Consider the following 18,357-nt stretch of genomic DNA (forward strand, 5'->3'; position numbering starts at 1 on the left):
GTGACTGCAGATTAAGAACAACACTGCCAGCACTATTATTTCTATTTCAGCAATGACAATGGAGCTCTCCTATTTGTATGTTATCTATATAACACAGTACAATGTGACTGTAGATTTAGAAGACCAAGCCTGCCAGACCTATTATTTCTATTTCAGCAATGATAATTAGCAATGGAGCTCTCCTGAATGTCACTGGAGACTTTGAAGAACATTGCTACCTCCCCTCTTTATTTTCTACCTATGACGCTTCCCAACTGCACTAGGGACTGCCAAGAACTGTGCTACCCCTTCTGTGTCCCTCTGTGGAATGGCGCTGGATCGCTGCGGTACTTATAGAATCCAAAATTCGCGAGATCTGACGAGGTAACAATGACGTTTTGCCTCGTTTTCAATTCCGAGGGCGCACAAAAGTACCGAGCCGGCTCGGCTCGGTACTCGGATCTGCTCATTTTGGGCGTGTTCGGTTCTCAGGGAACTGAGCCTGAGCATCTCTAATTTATATATAAAAATTAATCTGTTTATGGCAGAATCACATGAATGAAAACAATTTGGAGTTGCATAATTTAAAAAATATCATTTTAATCTCAATAAAAATACACAATAATTGTAATGATAGCAATCAATGGTGTAATAAACCCTTATTAAACTCTCAGCACAGCATCTAGGAGGAAACAGGAGACTTAAACACCTTCAGGGCATGTCATATATTAAAAGCAAACGAATCGTGGAGCAAAAAGTTCATTAGAAACTACTTGAGTCCAAATTCGAAAACTTCAATATAGAAATTGAATAAAAATCCTACTGTCTCGATTGGTCTATAAGGAACTTTAGTTTAGTCTTTAATTCATTACCTTTTAACAACCTTTTAACATACTTTTTGGAATGGCAGTTGAGCAAAGAAAGGTTTTAAGTCATCACCATCCACATGATCGCAGTGAACCCCTTGGTCCGAGAATCCTTTGTAAACACTGCTGTGCTGCACTCAGAGGATAGCTCTTCAGCATGCAGCTAAACACTAGGGGGTATATTTACTAAACTGCAGGTTTGAAAAAAATTGGTGGTACTGAAACTGCACACACTGAAGACATGAGAGGGTTGTTACACTCTAACTCTGCAAAATGACCAATCTGACCTAATGGAAGATGTTCTGCTTCTAAACTTTCAAATTATCTTTCCATTTCAGTAACTTAAGCTGAATAAATGAACTGTTTAAAACACTCTTTTAATCAATTAATTCAGGTAAATACAATGATAAGTAAGAAGCTTGTGAGCACAGAATTTTGTACCATATAGAACAGGTCATGCTGGAGGGTATGCATATGATATTTGCTGGCATGGGGACAAGAATGGGTATATTAGTTCTTACTGTGTATACACTGGTGCTGGGAAACAGTATACTGGCATGAAGACTGTCCTGTTTACTGGCTTGGGTGTATAACTATAAACCTTAACTTATGGAGCTTACACACATATACTTTGAAACAGAATTCTGGTATTTAACTAAAGCTTCCCCTATACTTTGCAATCTGATCATTCAATCCAATAGTTTTCACTGATTTGTTAAAATAGAATGTGGGTGATATAATCGTTTGCTCAAATTAACATTGAACAGATTGTAATGTATGCCCCTTAGTATCGTGGTTTGTCTAGTACAAGCAAATGTCACCAATTGTACTTAAAACAATTGTTACCATATAAACATTACAGTAATTTGTGTTTTAGCAAAACAATAAAAATTGTATTGATTACTAAGCAGTAGTCATAACACATTTAGCATCTTTATTTTAGTTTATTACATAGAGTCTGTGTATGGTTATTAAGCATTATTGTAAGACAAAGGTGTGGCACATTACAACATATACAAATACGTTACACTCAGCTATGGTATTTTAAATAGGAAAACTTCCCCAGAATTCTAAACTAAATAATACTTTTTTCTAGAATTATTGTATATATTTTCAAGATAAATTGCAGATACCAGACATAAGACAAGTATCCAGGATGAGCTGTAAGTAATGCCAAAACTAGTTTGTCTCCATAATTTTCTGGATGGCATAAGGACTGGGTTCCTTGGGTGACCACATCTCATCTTTCTCCTGATCCTTAAACTCTTTGGTCTCCTCCAGAGCAGCAGTTAATTGGGGAGTGAAGATATTATTGGAGTAATTATATGAACTTCTCAGTCTGTGAAAGGAAGACTCTGAAGAACTGTCATCATTGTTGCTGTCCTCCCCAACTTTTCTTATAATCATTTTTATTCCACCCAGCACTGGCTCGTTCTCATTCTGAGGTTCCCAAAGTACTTTCCTCATATCCTGAAGAAACGTTACTTTAGGACTAAAGATACACAGAAGAATAACTAAACCGGCAGATACTCCACAAACAAAATAAAAAGCAACTTTCTCCGGAACATCTGAAAAAAGACACAGCAGATTATTGCAATCAAAGCTTAAGAGGTCCCAACATTGTAATACAAAATTATTTAGATCAGTGCTGTCCAATTATTTCCATAAAGAGGGACATGTTTCTGGTAGTATTTTGTGGTCAAGCACCAAATCATATTAAGCAAATTATGTTATACATCAGAGTATTTAGAGTTTTATAGGAAGCTGGGGGCCATGAAAAAAAACTCCCAATTGGACAGCCCTGACATAGAGGATTGCAATTTACCATATATATGTTAGTGGTCTGGTGAAATCTATCAAAATAGATGGAAGACAGTCTGTTACATGTTGTAGCACTTTAACATAGTTAAATGGATATTTTTATTGTTAGACTGTAAATTATAGCAAATAGAAGTGGTGTTTACTAAATGAATAGGTCAGCCCTATATTAGAGCAAAGTTGCTTTAAGACAGTGAGACCACTGGTTTTATTCGGACCCTCAATATAATATGTTATTTGTTTCAGATAAGTCAAGGTTTCACTATGTCCACATCTGTCTCCACACAGATTCGCAGTCACGCACCATGAACGAGGGCAAAGATTTCCAGACAGCCACCAGACATCATCATACCCACAGAGATCCTGGACAGTGTGGGTCCAGTGTACCAGCCCCCTGGGGTGACAAGGTGGATAGAGCACAGATGAAATGTAATTTATACACACTGATTTACTCATTTAGAGAGACACAAATCACCATGCAATGCTCTTTAAAACTCTTTGGCTGAGGGAGAGTAACACATGCACTCAATTTTTTGACTTAGCAAAGATGGAGGTCACTGAGCTTTTTAAGAGAACACTCATGTTTATCTCTGCTCATGGTTGCCTAGAGAGGCAGTGAGAGGCACATAGTGCTTGGTACATATATGTGCACATGACAACAACATGAATGAAACATAGGGCCTGAGTCATTAAGGAGAGCAAAGCATAAACAAGGAGTAATTTTGCACCTGGGCAAAGCCATGTTGCATTAGGAGGGGAGGTAAATTTAAAATGTGAGGACAGATTGATAGTTGAAATAGGGCATGACCTAGATCAACTTTAAATGTCAAAATAGCAATAAAGCAAGTATTTGTGTGCTAGATGAAAAAGCAGCCAGTATTTATCTTATGTGCAAAATAATAAACTAATGTGCACCCCTTGCATTATTTCTGTATAGTATCCTTTTTGATCAAATACTTGTGCAATTAATGCAAGGTGCAAATAATCAAAATATTAGCGCAATAAATGGTTACTGCCAACAGCGCAAGACAGTGACATGAAAATAAATTCTATCAATTACACAGTCCAAACATGTCATAGTATTCAAAGGTTTTATGTCAAGTTATCAAAAAAGCACTACATGTCCAAAGCTGAGGATTCAGGAGACAGCACTGAAACAACTTTGTCTCTTTCCACCAAAAGATCATTAAGGACACACAGCAGAGATGATCGTAAACCTTCTGGACCTCTCTGCAGCATTTGATACCATGGAATTCTAATAGACTGCCCGAACTATGTGGACTGGATAGCACAGTCCTTAGCTGGTTCAAATCATTTATCACTGGCAGGTTACCGTTAGTTTATTCAGTATACTCATCTGTACTAGCGCCCCTGTCATGAGGCATTCCACAGGACTCTATATTATCTGCCATGCTATTTGCAGAACACATGCTGCAACTGTGTAAAATAATCAGACTTTATAACCTGGACTACTCTTGCTTTGCACATGATACTCAGCTGTACCTGACCTTTGTTCAGAGAACTAAGAACCCAATACCAATCCTAAATGGCTTTCTAGCTGCTCTCCAGGACAGGATGAGTGCCAGTTTGCCAAGATTGAATATTGATAAAATAGAGGTTCTTATAATAGGAGCTCACTGTCAAATAACAAGACTGCAGCTGGGCCAAACAATTAGTTTTGTGTTGTCCTTGATTGTTGCTTGACACTTAAACAATAGGTTTCATCCCTGATCAAATCTTTATTCTTTTATCTGAAGAGCATAACCAGAATCAAACATTTGATTCCCTCAGAAGATGTTCCAACACTCATGCATGCATTTGTATCCTTATGCTTGGACTACTACCATACACTCTACGTTGGTTTCCCAGAAAAAGAAATGCACTGCTTGCAGCTGGTACAAAATGCAGCAGCCAGGCTGTTAAGTAACCAATCTTGTTCCTGCCACATAACACCTGGGGGTAAATGTATGAATGTCCGTTTTTTTCAACTCGCCGGAAATCGGCGAGTTGACAGCTAAAATTTAAAGCGGCACTGGCTTGTAGAGGCATGTTTCCCCTTACAAGCCAGCGCCGCTTTAAATCTTAGCTTTCAACTCGCCGGAAATCGGCGAGTTGAAAAAAACATACTTTCATACATTTACCCCCTGTTCTCTATTCCCTTCACTGGCTGTCTGTAAACTGGCAAATGTGTTTCAAGATTGGCTTATCAACATTCAAAGCCTTACATAACCTGGATGCTGAGTACTGGTTAACTATACTCCCACTCGCTCGAGTTCTGCAGGTGAAGGACTACTAAAAGTACCTAGAATCTAATACTCTTCATTCAGGGCTTGATCTTTTAGCCTACTCTCTGGAACTCGCTGCCTCACACAGTGATTGAGGCCCCAAATTCTAGAAATTTTCAAACACATACCAAAGACTACCTGCTTACTCAAGCTTTCATTAATACCTCTTTATTTTCCAAAACAATCTAATTTCTGCTATTGTCTGATTCTTGGTTTTGACCTGTGCCTGTAACCCAATCAGTCCTGAATGCTGCCTACATTGTCCCATTTGTTTGTGGTCCCAACTAGGTATATTGCTGCATGAATTGACCTTTTAATTGCCTTTGTCCATTTCTATTTTTATTGTACAGTTTATACCGCCTGGCTTTTTTTCTATTTAACTACAAGTGGATGGTGTGAGATACAGACTGACACCAAACTGCCTTTGTCTATTTCTATTTTTATTGTACAATCTATACCAGCTGGCTTTTTTTCTATTTAACTACTAGTGGATGGTGTGAGATACAGACTGACACCAAACTGCCTTTGTCCATTTCTATTTTTATTGTACAATCTATACCAGCTGGCTTTTTTTCTATTTAACTACTAGTGGATGGTGTGAGATACAGACTGACACCAAACTGCCTTTGTCCATTTCTATTTTTATTGTACAGTCTATACCGGCTGGCTTTTTTTCTATTTAACTACAAGTGGAGGGTGTGAGATACAGACTAACATCAAACTGCCTTTGTCCATTTCTATTTTTATTGTACAGTCTATAGCGGCTGGCTTTTTTTCTATTTAACTACAAGTGGAGGGTGTGAGATACAGACAGAAACCAAACTGCCTTTGTCCATTGCTATTTTTATTAGAGATGGGCGGGCTCGGTTCCCCGAGACTTGAATCCATCCGAATTTCGCCTATCCGAGTACCTCTCCCGCCCATTCGGAATCGTAATATAGGCAAATCGTCATCGTGACGTATTCGTATTTCTGAGCTCGGTTGTCGCGAGATTTGAAAAGCATAAATACCAGCCTCCACAGCAATCCATCGCCATTTGACAAAGGGAGAGAGCAGGGTTAGGTCAGAGGCTGTTTTATCGCAGAGGCAGAGCAATAATTGTACACCTTATTCTTTCTATTATTCTTTTATTTGGAATCTATTCAATTCTATTATTAAATCAAATTCTATTTGCAATTGTTAGAGCAGCAAGACAGGAGAATAGAGGAGGCTTATTTTTTATTTTTTTGTACTACAAGTGCTTTAGGGTCTCCCATATTCCCCAGTGTTTAACACTATTTTTTTAGCTGTCAAAAAAAGTCATATTTTTCAGCAGTATCTATATAAGACAATATTTTGCACTACAAGTGATTTGGGGTGTCCAATATTCCCCAGTGTTTGACACAAATTTTTCTGGCTGTCAAAAAAAGTCATATTTGTCAGCAGTATCTATATAAGACAATATTTTGCACTACAAGTGATTTGGGGTGTCCAATATTTCCCTAGTATTTTACACTAATTTTTCTGGCTGTCAAAAAAAAAAGTCATATTTGTCAGCAGTATATATATAAGACAATATTTTGCACTACAAGTGATTTGGGGTGTCCAATATTCCCCAGTGCTTTACACTAATTTTTCTGGCTGTCAAAAAAAAGTCATATTCGTCAGCAGTATCTATATAAGACAATTGTTGGCACTACAAGTGATTTGGGGTGTCCAATATTTCCCTAGTATTTTACACTAATTTTTCTGACTGTCAAAAAAAAAAAGTCATATTTGTCAGCAGTATATATATAAGACAATATTTTGCACTACAAGTGATTTGGGGTGTCCAATATTCCCCAGTGTTTTACACTAATTTTTCTGGCTGTCAAAAAAAAAAAGTCATATTTGTCAGCAGTATCTATATAAGACAATTTTTGGCACTACAAGTGCTTTGGGCTCATTAAAATGGATTCAAAGCAGTCCACATATGAGCAGAATCAGCAACCAAGTTCTGTCACCAGTCCTAATGATAGTGTTCCGAGTACATCTTCTGGGAAATGCTATGTAAAAGTACATAGTCTTTTTAAATCAGGGAAAAAAAAATCACACACCAAAATTTTTTTTACCGTGTTGAAGCGAAAAAGAAGTGTAACTGAGGAAAAGTTAAGTGCCGATATTTTTTTTTTTGCCAACATGCCATTCTACACACGCAGTGGCAAAGAAAGAATGAGGCCTTCGCCTTTCTCTATTAGTGACAGATCCAAAAATGTTACTGAGCCTTCTTCTTGTACTGTCACTCGTGACCAAGCAAGACCAAGTAATTTGGAGTCTAAAAGTGGTGCACAACTACTGTTACGCGTGAAAGCCGAGCTGCAAGAAAACAGTAAGGCATTAGAGGATAATGTATGCTCTGAATCATAAATGACACCAATCCCTGTGGAGAGTCCATCCACCAGTGGTATGTCTAATCGTGAGCATTCTGTTAGTGACAGTGTACCCATAAAGAAGGGTCCTTTCAGCAGTTCTGCTGATGTGTGCCTTAACAGCCCGAGTGTAGCCGGTGATACACCAATTGAGGATGCCATTTTGGAATTAGAAGAGGATGAGGGGGAGATTTGTGTAGGCGACGAGGGCACTAATGATGATGTTGATGATTATGATGCAGACAGATACCAAATTGCCTTTCTCAATTTCTATTTATATTCTAGACTCTATAACGGCTGAATAGTTTTCTATTTTACTCCTACTGTTTTTTTCTATTCAACTACAAGTGGAGGGGGGGCTAGAGAGACAGAAACCAATTTGCCTTTGTCCATTTCTTCATATATTTAACAATAAATGTAGGGTGTAATATACACCCAAAGACGATGGCTGCATTGCCAATAGGCTAAGATGAAGATGAAGACAATCAGGTTTGTGTGCAGAATTAAGGATGGCCTACCAGGGATTAAACTGTTTTCTTCCTAATTTATTAGCTTTAGAATTACCTTACTTATCTAAGAAACAGATGGAGCACTAAATTTGGTTATTTTATGCCCAAAAGCATTGATTTTTAAACAAAATTGCAAAACCAAACAAAACCAAAACACACAAGGGCGGTTTGGCAAAACCAAAACACAACGGTAATCCAGATCCAAAACCAAAATCAAAACACGGGGGTCAGTGACCATCTCTAAGTATATCATAACTACAACTATATAATAATCCATACTAATAATACGGTATAATAGTGAAAGTTGCGGATCATAGAAAATCATATCTATCTAGTTGGTCTTTATTGCTTTCAATTAAGATGCATCTGCTTTTGGGTATGTACTGAACTATAAAAACTTTCTTTGTAAGTTTCTAGCTGCCCCTTCTGAGAAAGTCATCCTCTGATATGCGGCAAGGGCGTGGCTTAGAGCAAGTAGCCAACATTATTGGATGTATGCAGCGCCTAACCTTACAGGTTTGTAGCGCAGTGGCGAGGCGGGTGGCTTACCATACATTATAAAATGTGTGCAACTGAGAATTCTGCATCTTTATGTACAAGTAGAAATATCAGCTTCTTTGCTGGTTATAGCAGTGTGCTCTGGATTTTTTTCCTGAATTTGTTCCTGTCTGGATACCCCCACCCTTTCAAGCACCAGCTATGAACCTATAAATTGGTTGAGCAATTTCCACTTCTGTTTTATTAGGTCTGTAAGTCGAAAAAGGACAACTATAGTGTACAGCCATAAGGCTGAGATATGCCTACATATTTCTTATATCTGCATCCTGTGCATTTTTTTATTTAGTCAAATAGAGCAGTGGTAATCGTAAAAACAATTACCAGAACCCCGACAATGACGATACCTGCAAAGAAACACAGATTTTTTTTTTAAAAAACTACATCAATATAAACATACTTATCTACAAAGCGACGCTGCAGATTCCCGATGGGTGGATGATGCTGACCGCAACTAATTCCAACGACAGAGCTCTCCGGCACTTGACTTCTGCGTCACTCAACAGTATGATCTTGGTAACTGTTCATTTAAAGCAGGACCCCGCAGGTTAAGTCACTTAACATTTAACCTAGGTCGCACTGTTGAGTGACGCGGAAGTCAAGTGCCGGAGAGGTCTGTCATCTTACCTCTCTGTCTGTCTGTATTACCCAGTATTGTTTTTATTAATGTTTGTGCCCAATTGTAAAGTGCTCAGAATTTGCTGGTGCTATATAAATAAATGATAATGATGATGATGGAAGTGGGCAGACTGTAGGCCACTTTTTCTGTCCCAACCCACAGCTCTCCATCTCTGAAGTTTATCATGTTCCCATCCCCCATTCAGCATCAGATCAATATTTGTGGGGGCTCTAAGGGAAGTAACAAGTGGGGAACTTTGCCAATCAAACTTCTTTGTCTGAGGTGTTTGGCTGACCAGTACATGCATGGCACTTGTACCCCAATCCAGATATCCCATCTCTAGATATGGATGCAAGTTGTGTATATGCATAGTGTGACTGTAAAATGGTGCCATTTCTGGAGTATGCTAGTGCTTACTGTGAGTCCAATGGTGAGGTATATATGCTAATAACCATTTAATAACCAATTTCATTAATTACCACTCACAAACACTGGTTTCCAGTTTAAACCCAACTTTAATCAATTTCCGCTCAATCTACTCTGATACGCACAGTACAATAAAGGACTTATGATAATTAATATTATTAATCTTTATTTATCTGGCGCCACAGGAGGTCCATAGCGCCGTACAGAGGGAAAACAACAAGACATAACATGGTATAACCGTACAATACAGCAAATAAATAACACTACAACTCTCAACACAACTACTGGGGTGCAGATGGTATATTTACCCCAGGCCAAATCCTGTGCCCATTAGCATGGGTGCAGCTAACAAGTTTAGAGCCACTGAAAGAGGTGCAAAGACAATGGAGGAGTGGGGTCAATGGGCAGAAAGCAAAAGGAGGAGAAGCACAGTGTAGCTGGTGAGCAAAGATTATAGGTAATGAGAACAGGAGGAAATATGGTCCTGCTTACAATCTAAAGGGAAAGAGGCAGACAAATAGTTGACACATGGGTGTATTATTATTAGAGATGCTCACTGACCCCCATGTTTTGGTTTTGGTTTTGGATCTGGATTACCGTCGTGTTTTGGTTTTGGTTTTTCCAAACCGTCATTGCGTGTTTTGGTTTTGGTTTCGTTTGGTTTTGTTTTGCTATTTTGTTTAAAAATCAATGTTTTTGGGCCTAAAATAACCAAATTTAGTGCTCCACCTGTTTCTTGGATAAGTAATTTAGTTGTATAGCTAATAAATTATCAAAAAAACTGTTTAATTCCTGGTAGGCCTTCATTAATTCTACACACAAACCAGATTGTCTTCCTCTTCGTCTATGAATATTGGCAATGCAGCCATCGTCTTTGGATGTATATTACACCCTACACTTATACTTAAATATGTAAAGAAATGGACAAAGGCAGTTTGGTTTCTGTCTCTATAGGCCCCCCTCCACTTGTCGAAAATACAAAAAAATTCAGCCGTTATAGACTGTACAATATTAAGAGAAATGGACAAAGCCAGTTTGGGGTCACTCTGTCTATGACACCCTACCCTTAAGGATAAATTGCCCAAACAGCAGCCTTTCAAGACGGTACGTGATATGGAAATGCCACAAGTCCCTTTCCTCTTTGGGGGTAGATTGCACCCTACACTTACATAGAAAGTTTTAAAAAGATGTTATCATCATCATCTTCAGCTTCATCCTCACCCTCATCAGTGTGTACGTCATCATCACAGACTATCAACTCATCGCCGCTTGAATCCGCCATTAGAGAACAGTCAGTGCTTGGATGTCTTGGATGGTGAAGGCCTTCCTCGTGGAAGATGTAGTTCATTTTTATAAACATCATTTTCTCCACATTTTTGGGACGTAATCTTCTACGGCGATCACTGACTAAGTTCCCTGCTGTGCTGAACACTCATTCAGAGTACACACTGGAGGGTGGGCAGCTTAAATATTGCAAATCAAGTTTGTACATGGGTTTCCAAATTGCCTGCTTTTCTTTCCAGTAAGGAAAGGCACTGTCTGACATTTTCATATCAATTACCTCTTGAAAATAATCCTCCACCATCCTTTGCATGTTAATACTCATATTGGATGGAGTTATGGGCAAGGTCATACATTTTTTAGAAAAATCCTTCAAACCAGCCCAGATGTTAAACTGTTCGGGTCTGCCCTCTGCGTCTTCCCTGCTTCTTTTTTGAAAGTTCAATTTTTTACGAGCAGCAGCTGCTTGAGAAACTAAAGGAGGACACGTCGTCAAGCCAAGGCCCAGTTCAGCGGACAACTTGCTGAGCAATAGCTCCTTGCAAAAGTTCACATTTCGTTCATTTTGAAGCAAAAACTCAATGTAGGTCTTAAACCTTGGATCAAGCACAGTGGCCAAAACGTACTGATCCGAGTTCAAGATCTTAATAACTCTAGGATCATTGTGAAGCGAATTAAGTACTTGATCGACAAAGCCAACATACTTTGCGGAATTGCTTGCTTTAATCTCCTTCAGTTTCTCAAGCTGCTTTTCCAATAGTCTAATTAAAGGAATGACTTGGCTTAAACTAGCAGAATCTGCACTCACTTCACACGTCACAACTTCAAATGGTTTCAGCACCTTGCACAGCACTGAAAGGATTCCCCACTGTGCAAGATTGAAATACATGCCCCCTCCTTTTCCAATGTCATGGCTTGTGCAATGCGCTTGGATGGCTTTGCGCTGTTCCTCCATCCTCTGCAGCATGTACAGGGTGGAAATCCACCTAGTTACCACCCCTTGCTTAAGTTGGTGGCAGGGCAAGTTAAACTGCTCTTGGAGCTGCTGCAATCTCCTACATGCTGTGGCCGAATGCCTGAAATGGCCTGAAATCTTACGGGCCACTGGAAGCATCTCCTGCACCTCACGGTTATTTCGTAGGGAGATCTGCACCACCAAGTTGATGGTGTGAGCAAAACAGGGAATGTGTTGGAAATCACCCAGCTGTAATGCTCGCACTATATTGTTGGCGTTATCAGGAATGACATACCCTGGGGAGAGTCCAAGTGGTATAAGCCAAGTATCAATCACATCTCTTAGTTTGCGTAACAAATTGTCAGCTGTATGCCTGTTAGTGAAGCCGGTGATACAAAGAGTGGCCTGTCTGTGACAAATGTTACGTAGTGGTGTACATGCTGCTGCTGTTCCTGCTGGTGAAGGTGAATGACCAACCCAGTGGGCTGTCACAGTCATATAGTCTTTGGTTTGCCCCTTCCACTTGTCCACATATCTGTGGTTAAGTGGACAGTGGGCAGAATGGCATTTTTCAGCGCAATCTCTACATTTGTACACACTTTTTGGTAGAGTTGTGGAATTGCATTATGGGAAAAATGGTGTCGCGATGGAATTCTGTAACGTGGACAGTAGCAGCAGTGGGACTAACGCTTTCTTCAGAGGAATCAATAATAGTGCAGGAGTCATCCAGCCTTAATAAGTGGGATGCAGAGCTAACTCCGAGTGCTACTGAGGATATTGATGAGGATGGTGTGGTGGGTGTATTTTGTAGTCGTTGGGATGTCGGTGAGCGGAGGGTCCTAGCTGATGATGGAGTGCTTGTAATTTTTTTGGAAGAACTTTCAGCTTTTCCCAACAATTTGCCATGAACTCTCGTCAAATGGCATAACATAGACGAGGTTCCAAGATGGTTAAGGTCCCTCCCTCGACTGACTGTGACTTGACATACACTACAAATGGCTATACAGTTGTTGTCTGGATTGGGGTAGAAATAATTCCACACATAAGAAGTGGATTTTTTTGTTTATGGCCTGGTATGACAATGGCCTGTTATGACAATGGCCTTTTCTTGTCACGTGCCAGAACTGCTGCCACTGGTGCAGGACTTACACAAACAACCTCATCCTCATCAACATCATCATTAGTGCCCTCGTCACCCACACAAATCTCCCCCACATCCTCTTCTATTTCCATAGTGGCATCCTCAATTTGTGTATCACCGGGTACACTTGGGTTGTTCAGGTAAACATCAGCAGAACTGCTGAAAGGGTCCCTCTTTATGGGTACACTAACAGAATGCTCACGATTAGACATCCCACTGTTGGATGGACTCTCCACAGGGATTGGTGTCATTTGTGATTCAGAGCAAACATTATCCACTAATGCTTTACTGTTATCTTGCAGCTCGGCTTTGACGCGTAACAGTAGTTGTGCACCACTTGTAGGCTCGGTAACATTTTTAGATCTGCCACTAATAGAGAAAGGTGAAGGCCTCATTCTCTCTTTGCCACTGCGTGTGTAGAATGGCATGTTGGCAATTTTTTTTTTATCAGCACTTAACTTTCCTCAGTTACACTTCTTTTTCGCTTCACCACGGTAAAAAAAAATTTTGTGTGTGTTTATTTTACTGATTTCAAAAGACTGTGTAGTGTGACATCGCCTTTCCCAGATGACATACTGGGAACATTACCATCAGGACTGGTGACAGAACCTGGTTGCTCATTCTGCTCATATGTGGACTGCTTTGAATCCATTATGAGCCCAAAGCACTTGTAGTGCTACAAATTGTTTTAGATACTGCTGACAAATATGACTTTTGACAGCCAGAAAAATGAATGCAAAAGAATGGGAGACACCCCAAAAGCACTTGGAGTGCTAAATATTATTTTTTTTTAGACTGCTGACAAACAGGACTTTTGACAGCCAGAAAAATTAAAGCAAAATAATGGGGGACACCCCAAAAGCACTTGGGAGTGCTAAATATATTTTTTTGACATTGCTGCCAAATAGGATTTTTGACAGGCAGAAAAATTAATGCAAAAGAATAGGGGACACCCCAAAAGCACTTGGAGTGCCAGAAATTGAACAAAAACCATCCTCTATCCTCCTCGTACTGCTATAACAACTGGTATTAAGATTAGAATGGTATTGAATAGAAACAATAATGTGTCCAATTACTGCTCTGTCCCTGCGCTGATATAGCCTGTGACCTAACCCTGCTATCTCCCTCTGTCAAATGGCGATGGATTGCTGTGGAGGCTGGTATTTATGCTTTTCAAATCTCGCGAGAACCGAGCTCAGAAATACGAATACGTCACAATGACGTTTTGCCTCGATTTCGAATCCGAACGGTTGGGAGAGTACCGAGCAAAGCAAAGCTAACAATATTTATACTTATCTGTGATATCCTAAAACTTGCTGTGATTTTCTGCTGTCACGAAAACCTGTGGATATTTAGTGGAACCCTTGTAACTGCCAGGTGATATTGCTCACTCAGGGGCACGGAGTCTAATGGGTAGGACGCCAGGGACCCCTGTTAGGGGGTGTGAACTTAGCTGCCCCTATCCCGCAGGATGCGGTCCCCTGGGTGAGTGCTGGGCAGAGTGATAGACGGAGCCAGACGCGGAGGAAGGATGACGGCAGAGAAGTAATAGAGGAGTAGAACTATAGCTGACCCGATGATAGTAACTCAGAGCAGTAGCAGGAGAGTCACTGGTACAGCGGCAGTTCAATAAAGGCAATAGAGGTGTGGAACTGTAGCTGATCCGTTGATTGTAACTCAGAGCGGCAGTAGGAGGAATCGTGAGAGGTAGCGTCCACGCTGGAGCAATAGCAGAAGAGTCAGACCGAAGGGAGCCAGGTCCTTACAGAGTGTGAATGAACTGAAAGAACAGGCATTGGACAGGAGGAAGTGGGAGGTTTAAATAGTGCTCCAAAATTCCAGGACCAATGGGAACAGGTAGAAGGTCATAAGAGAAGGGAGTTGGTTTGCACATGCGCAGAGCAAGAGGCCAGATGATGGATGTTATCCAAGGGTGTAATCACGATACCGGGATCACTGCTTACAGGAGGAAAGTAACAACGCCAGTGCCCGTCCGCGGGGCGGCGTGTGACACCTGCTTCTTGGTTTAGACACAGGAAATCTAATTGCAAGTCTTAATTAAACCTTCCTGTGCCTTTAGGTGCTGGTCCCTCAGACATAAAAAGGTCTAATTAACATAACATTAACATGGGTCCTTTCTTCAGACAGCTGCAGAGTACACATTCCCAAACAAAGTCACAAAACCCCAAACAAGCCATTTCCCTATTCCAAGATACACAAAAAACTTCCTCAACAAAGGCTTATTGTATCAGATATACCTCAGAAATAATGCATTTCCTCTAGCAAAGTTAAAAGAAACAAATTTCTTCCCCTGGTCTCAGAAATAAAGATATATCCTTTACCAACATACATACAATATCGAAAATAAATACTTTTGCAATTATATAAATAAGCGCCCTGCGCTATTTCCTTTAAATAAGTTGTGCAAGTGCATTTACATACAATTCTAAGTCAGGCCCATAGAGTCCTAGTCCATAGAGTATAAATGATATTGTTGATATTTTAATATATGATGATATCTTTTTATGTTTTAGCTGATTTGTGTATGGATAGATCTAGGGGCACAACTACTGGGGGAACAGGTGGTGCAGTGGTTACATGCCCAGAGGTGAGGGAGGCCCAAAAATGTCAGGTAGGTTCCGAGATCCCAGGTCCTCCATCAAACCCCATCACTGCTCTCAGAGCAGAGCAGAGGCCTCTTCTGGTAATACGTCAGTTCAGCATGTGAACTGAGTTCATGCACTGCCCCGCGCATTCTCAGAAGAGGCCCCTGCTCTGTCTCGGGAGGGTTGAATGGTATCTCCAGGCTGCTACACAAATTTTGCTATGAGTCAGGCAATGCACTGTTCCTCCGCTGGTTAGATCATATCCAGTAGTGCTTCCAAATCACCAAACGATTAGACATTGTTAGACATTGGACATAACTGCTGGTTCGATAAGTTCATAAAATATCCCTACCATAGCTCACCATGTGTATAGTCTGAGAGAGAAAAAGGATCAGGAGAGGAATTTCCAACTGCTTCTAGAAGGCGTCTGTGTACTGCAAAAAATGGACATATCAGTAACTAGACTTTCCATTATATTCAAACATGTATAATTCTGTAATATTTAAAAATAAGTTGCAATGTAGCAAATAAATGAAATAATAATTAATAATAACAGTGAAACATTACAAAATATTATTAATTAAAGTCTATGTAGTGACATTTTTCACTAGTTCCTTATACTATATTAAAATGTGTAATCATGCACATATTAGATCGTTAGCTCTCACCACATGTATATGACACAGTCAAATATTTCATCACTCCTGGAAAACAAGGATCTCCAAAAGTTCTAGAGTCAGCTTTGATGAAGCAGTTTTGTCTCCTGTGACATCTTCTGGAGACTTTCCGTAGTGCTGTCTGAGAAGTACACTCTGCAACATTAGCAACAAAAGAAAAGTATAATACTGATACTCACACTAAGGCACCCTCACACCTGTCCCAATCTCCACTCTACACTTGCTCCTCTTGTTTCAGCTGTGCCCTCTTCTACTTAGAATGTAAGCTCTCTCATGAGCAGGACCCTCCATAACCTTTGTTTTCATGTTTCTATTTTTTGTCTACCTTGTATATCTCTATTTTATGTATGTCCTGTCTCCCTGCTGTATGGCACTGCAGAGCACTGTGGCTCCTTACGTATCTATGATAATAATAAGCACACCCCACTGCCAGGGCCGGACTGGGACTAAAAATTAGCCCTGGCATTTAAAGCACACAGGCCCACCTCTTGTGGGCTTCATGCACTATATTGTTGCACACTGATGCTGGTGTAGTGTGCGTTGCTGGTGCAGTACAACATGATGTAGTAGAAGTGTGTGTGTGTGTGTGGGGGGGGGGTATTTATTTCTCCTAATGACCCGCAAACTTACATTATTAGTACCCCAAATCAATAAATACCATAACAATACATTATTTGTACCAAAATTACAGCAGTAAATAACCCCCACACACACTCATACTACATCAATACCCACCCATATTACAGCAACCAGCATCACCCCCACATTACAGCAGCCAGCATCACTCCCACATTACAGCAACCAGCATCACCCTCCACATTACAGCAACAAGCATCACCCCCCCTTCCCCACATTACAGCAACCAGCATCACTACCACATTACAGCAACCGTCGTCACCCCCCACATTACAGCAATAGTCTCTCCTACTTATTAGCAATACTAACCCCCAAACCCACTACAACATTGCCACCACTACGTCACCCCATACTACAGTAATACCACCAATTATACAGGCGCCACTGTAGGAAACCAATGTTTTGCTATCTCTCCCACAAAATAGCAACAACAGAATACTTGCACACATATAGTTAACAGGTACACTTTTCCCTCAATTAAATAGTAATGGCAGAATTTTCATGAATCATTCCACATGAGATAAAACTATAACAAATATATCAGAAAAAACATAACTATTGAACAATCATTTGAACCCACACGGCCGCATTAAAAGTATTTTCATCTACAGCAAAATGTCAGAGAAAAATATTTTTTTTACTACAGTAACTGGATATGTGTCTTTTCTAGTCATTTTAAATAACAGTATATTAATTAAGGGGGGTAAAGGAGGTGGGTGAGAGATAATTGTATGTGATCCATCAGTTTGATTAGATAGGAAACATTTAGATTATTTACCTGGAGATGTCTACCCCCTTGACTCACAGGCAGGGCCGACAAGAGGAATTTTGGGCCCCGTTACAGCAACTTCTTTGGGCTCCCATCATATTCAACAATGAAAGACTTGCCTTTGGCAGAAGTTCATATTATGCCACACCATAGTGCCCCCAGCTCATAATATGTCACATTGCAGTACCCTCAGGTCATATTATGCCACATAATATTACCCTCAATTCATATTTGGCCATGCAGTAGTGCCCACAAATCATATTATGGCATAGTAGTGCCCCTAAATCATATACCATACAGTAGTGCCCCCAAATCATATTATGCCACAATAGTTCCCACAAATCACATTATGCCACAATAGTGCCCACAAATAACAATATGCCATACAGTAGTGCCCCCAAATAACAGTATGCCCCAAATCAATAGTAGTGACCAGACAAAAACTCATTCACAAATAAAAATTGGTACAGCATATCAGATACTGAGAGTGTGAGTCCCAGGAGCAGCTTAATACCCCATTTACAATGCAAAGATAAAATGTATGAAAAGCAGCGTTATTTCCTCTTAATTAAAAATCTCTGTACAGATAAATATGCAAGAAACATCATTATTGCGCTGTAATGTTTCTTGCATATTTATCTGTACAGAGAATTTTAATTAATTACTGATGTCCAGAGAACTGCTGAACTAAATTCCGTACGGTGAGTAAGAAAAGTGTAGATTTCTACCTTCTTACTCAGTTCAGTATTTCTTTGTATGTCTAAGGAAAGTCAGTTGAGGTGATTAGAGGGTATTCTATGAACCCAATGTACAGTCAGAGGAAAGGATAATGAAATGATAAATGTATG

General features: G+C 40.0%; 1 protein-coding gene across 1 annotated transcript in view; it reads right to left on the reverse strand.

The window, feature by feature from the left end:
• Nucleotides 1–1,765: 1,765 nt before the first annotated feature.
• Nucleotides 1,766–18,357, reverse strand: part of LOC142101846 (protein eva-1 homolog C-like) — a 49,834-nt gene continuing 33,242 nt past the window's right edge. Inside the window, exons 4-7 of the mRNA XM_075186284.1 lie at nucleotides 16,096–16,239; nucleotides 15,790–15,861; nucleotides 2,968–3,057; nucleotides 1,766–2,413 (exon numbers count right to left, since the gene is read on the reverse strand). Coding sequence (XP_075042385.1) covers nucleotides 2,025–2,413; nucleotides 2,968–3,057; nucleotides 15,790–15,861; nucleotides 16,096–16,239 — 695 coding nt within the window. The 3' untranslated portion in view covers nucleotides 1,766–2,024. The remainder of the gene's footprint in view (nucleotides 2,414–2,967; nucleotides 3,058–15,789; nucleotides 15,862–16,095; nucleotides 16,240–18,357) is intronic.

The sequence above is a fragment of the Mixophyes fleayi genome, chromosome 9 (assembly GCF_038048845.1).
Source record: "Mixophyes fleayi isolate aMixFle1 chromosome 9, aMixFle1.hap1, whole genome shotgun sequence".
Lineage (NCBI taxonomy): Eukaryota > Metazoa > Chordata > Amphibia > Anura > Limnodynastidae > Mixophyes > Mixophyes fleayi.